We start from the raw sequence: 1,382 nt of genomic DNA on the forward strand, positions 1-1,382 counted from the left end.
ACCCGGGCCACGCACCTTGAGCTGGACCTGCCCCACCTTCTCCTCGGCGCGGAGGATGGGCCGGCCGACGATCGACGGGAAGATGTGCGCAGGGAAGTTGTCGCCCGCGAAGCCGCACTTGACAAACTGCGGTGGCGGCGGCGGAGCGTGAGAGACGGAGCGGCACGCACACAAATGCGAGCCGCTGCGGGCGATCCGCACCCCGGTGCCATTGTCGCAGACGACAGGCGGCTTGCTCATGTGACTGACTGAGACCAGGGCCGCCAGTCAGATCAGGCACACGCGAAGAGAGAGCGGCGAGGCGGGAGCGAACAAGGGCAAGGGCAGCAAAGTCGGTTGTCGGCGGCCGTGAAGAAAAATTGCGGAAAATGCGTCGAGGCACGTAGCTCCGTTCGGCTGATGCGCGGTTACAACCGCACGGGCGAGTGGCCAGAGCCCATTCTCACCAGCCCTGCCCCGCAGCGGCGTGAAGAAAATTCTGAAGTTTATGCATGTGAAGGCGATGCCAGCCGCGCCACTGGCACGTCGGTCGCCACTGTCACCACGTCTCTCGCCGCGGTGGAGCTCTGCGACGAGGACGTGGCAATGCGCTGCTCTGCTCAAAGCGATGCTGGCTCTGCTGCCGACCCTGAGTGGGAGGCAGTGCTGGCGCAGCTGCTAGCAGAGGAAGCAGAGGAAGAGGAGCTCTGCTGCCGCTTCGAGCGCCGTGGTGACGACTCCGACGACGGGTGGGACAACTACAGTGAGGAGGAGGAGGAGGATGCTGTGCAGGGTGTGGCTGGGAAGGTGGACGAGTCGCTCGAGCGTCGGGACGAGCGGGCTTGCGCCACTGGTGGAGGATTCAGTATGCCGCAGGCGGCTCCCACACCTCGATGGGTTATCACTCCTGCGACTGCATCGAAGAGGGCTCGAACCACGCCTGCACCTTGGTCTTGACCGCGCGGACGCCGCCGTCCTTATGCAGGCTGGCCCAGCCGTACTGTTCCGAGCCGCCGAGGTGCAGCGCGCCGAGCTGCTCCGCAAAGTAGTCGTTGTGCGTGAGCAGGCGGACATCGCTTCCAGGGAGGGGGGGGCATTTTTACTCACGCCCCACCCCCCCCCTAGCATGTGGTGAAGCCTCTGGGGGGGTCGGGCCCCCCCCCCCTAGCATGTGGTGAAGCCTCTGGGGGGGTCGGACCCCCCCCCCTAGCATGTGGTGGGCACCCCCCAGCAGTTCGTTGGCTATAGGAATAGCCGCCAGAGAGCCGATTTTGCCCCCAAAGTTGTGAAATCGTGGCTGAAAGTCCAATATCTTGGGGAATCTGACCAGTCTCAAGGCTCATGTAGCTCCAAAGGATGATTTTCCCCTCGAAAATGCTGCGAAATGAGGCGAAAATCGGACC

General features: G+C 63.8%; 2 protein-coding genes across 2 annotated transcripts in view; one reads left to right on the forward strand and one right to left on the reverse strand.

Moving 5' to 3' along the window:
- Window positions 1-15: 15 nt before the first annotated feature.
- On the reverse strand, window positions 16-240 carry EMIHUDRAFT_231902 (hypothetical protein; the record flags this gene model as incomplete). Its single annotated transcript, XM_005783867.1, has 2 exons — window positions 16-126; window positions 202-240. Coding segments are annotated over 2 exons (150 nt in total), but the record flags the coding sequence as incomplete, so codon positions are not given.
- A 159-nt stretch (window positions 241-399) lies between these two features.
- EMIHUDRAFT_231903 (hypothetical protein) overlaps window positions 400-1,382 on the forward strand; it is a gene marked incomplete at both ends in the record, with an annotated part of 3,779 nt that continues 2,796 nt past the window's right edge. The window contains 2 exons of the mRNA XM_005783868.1: window positions 400-832; window positions 906-997. Of these exons, the coding sequence (XP_005783925.1) occupies window positions 400-832; window positions 906-997 (525 nt within the window). The remainder of the gene's footprint in view (window positions 833-905; window positions 998-1,382) is intronic.

Source organism: Emiliania huxleyi (assembly GCF_000372725.1).
Source record: "Emiliania huxleyi CCMP1516 chromosome Unknown EMIHUscaffold_176, whole genome shotgun sequence".
In the NCBI taxonomy this organism is placed as follows: Eukaryota; Haptophyta; order Isochrysidales; family Noelaerhabdaceae; genus Emiliania; species Emiliania huxleyi.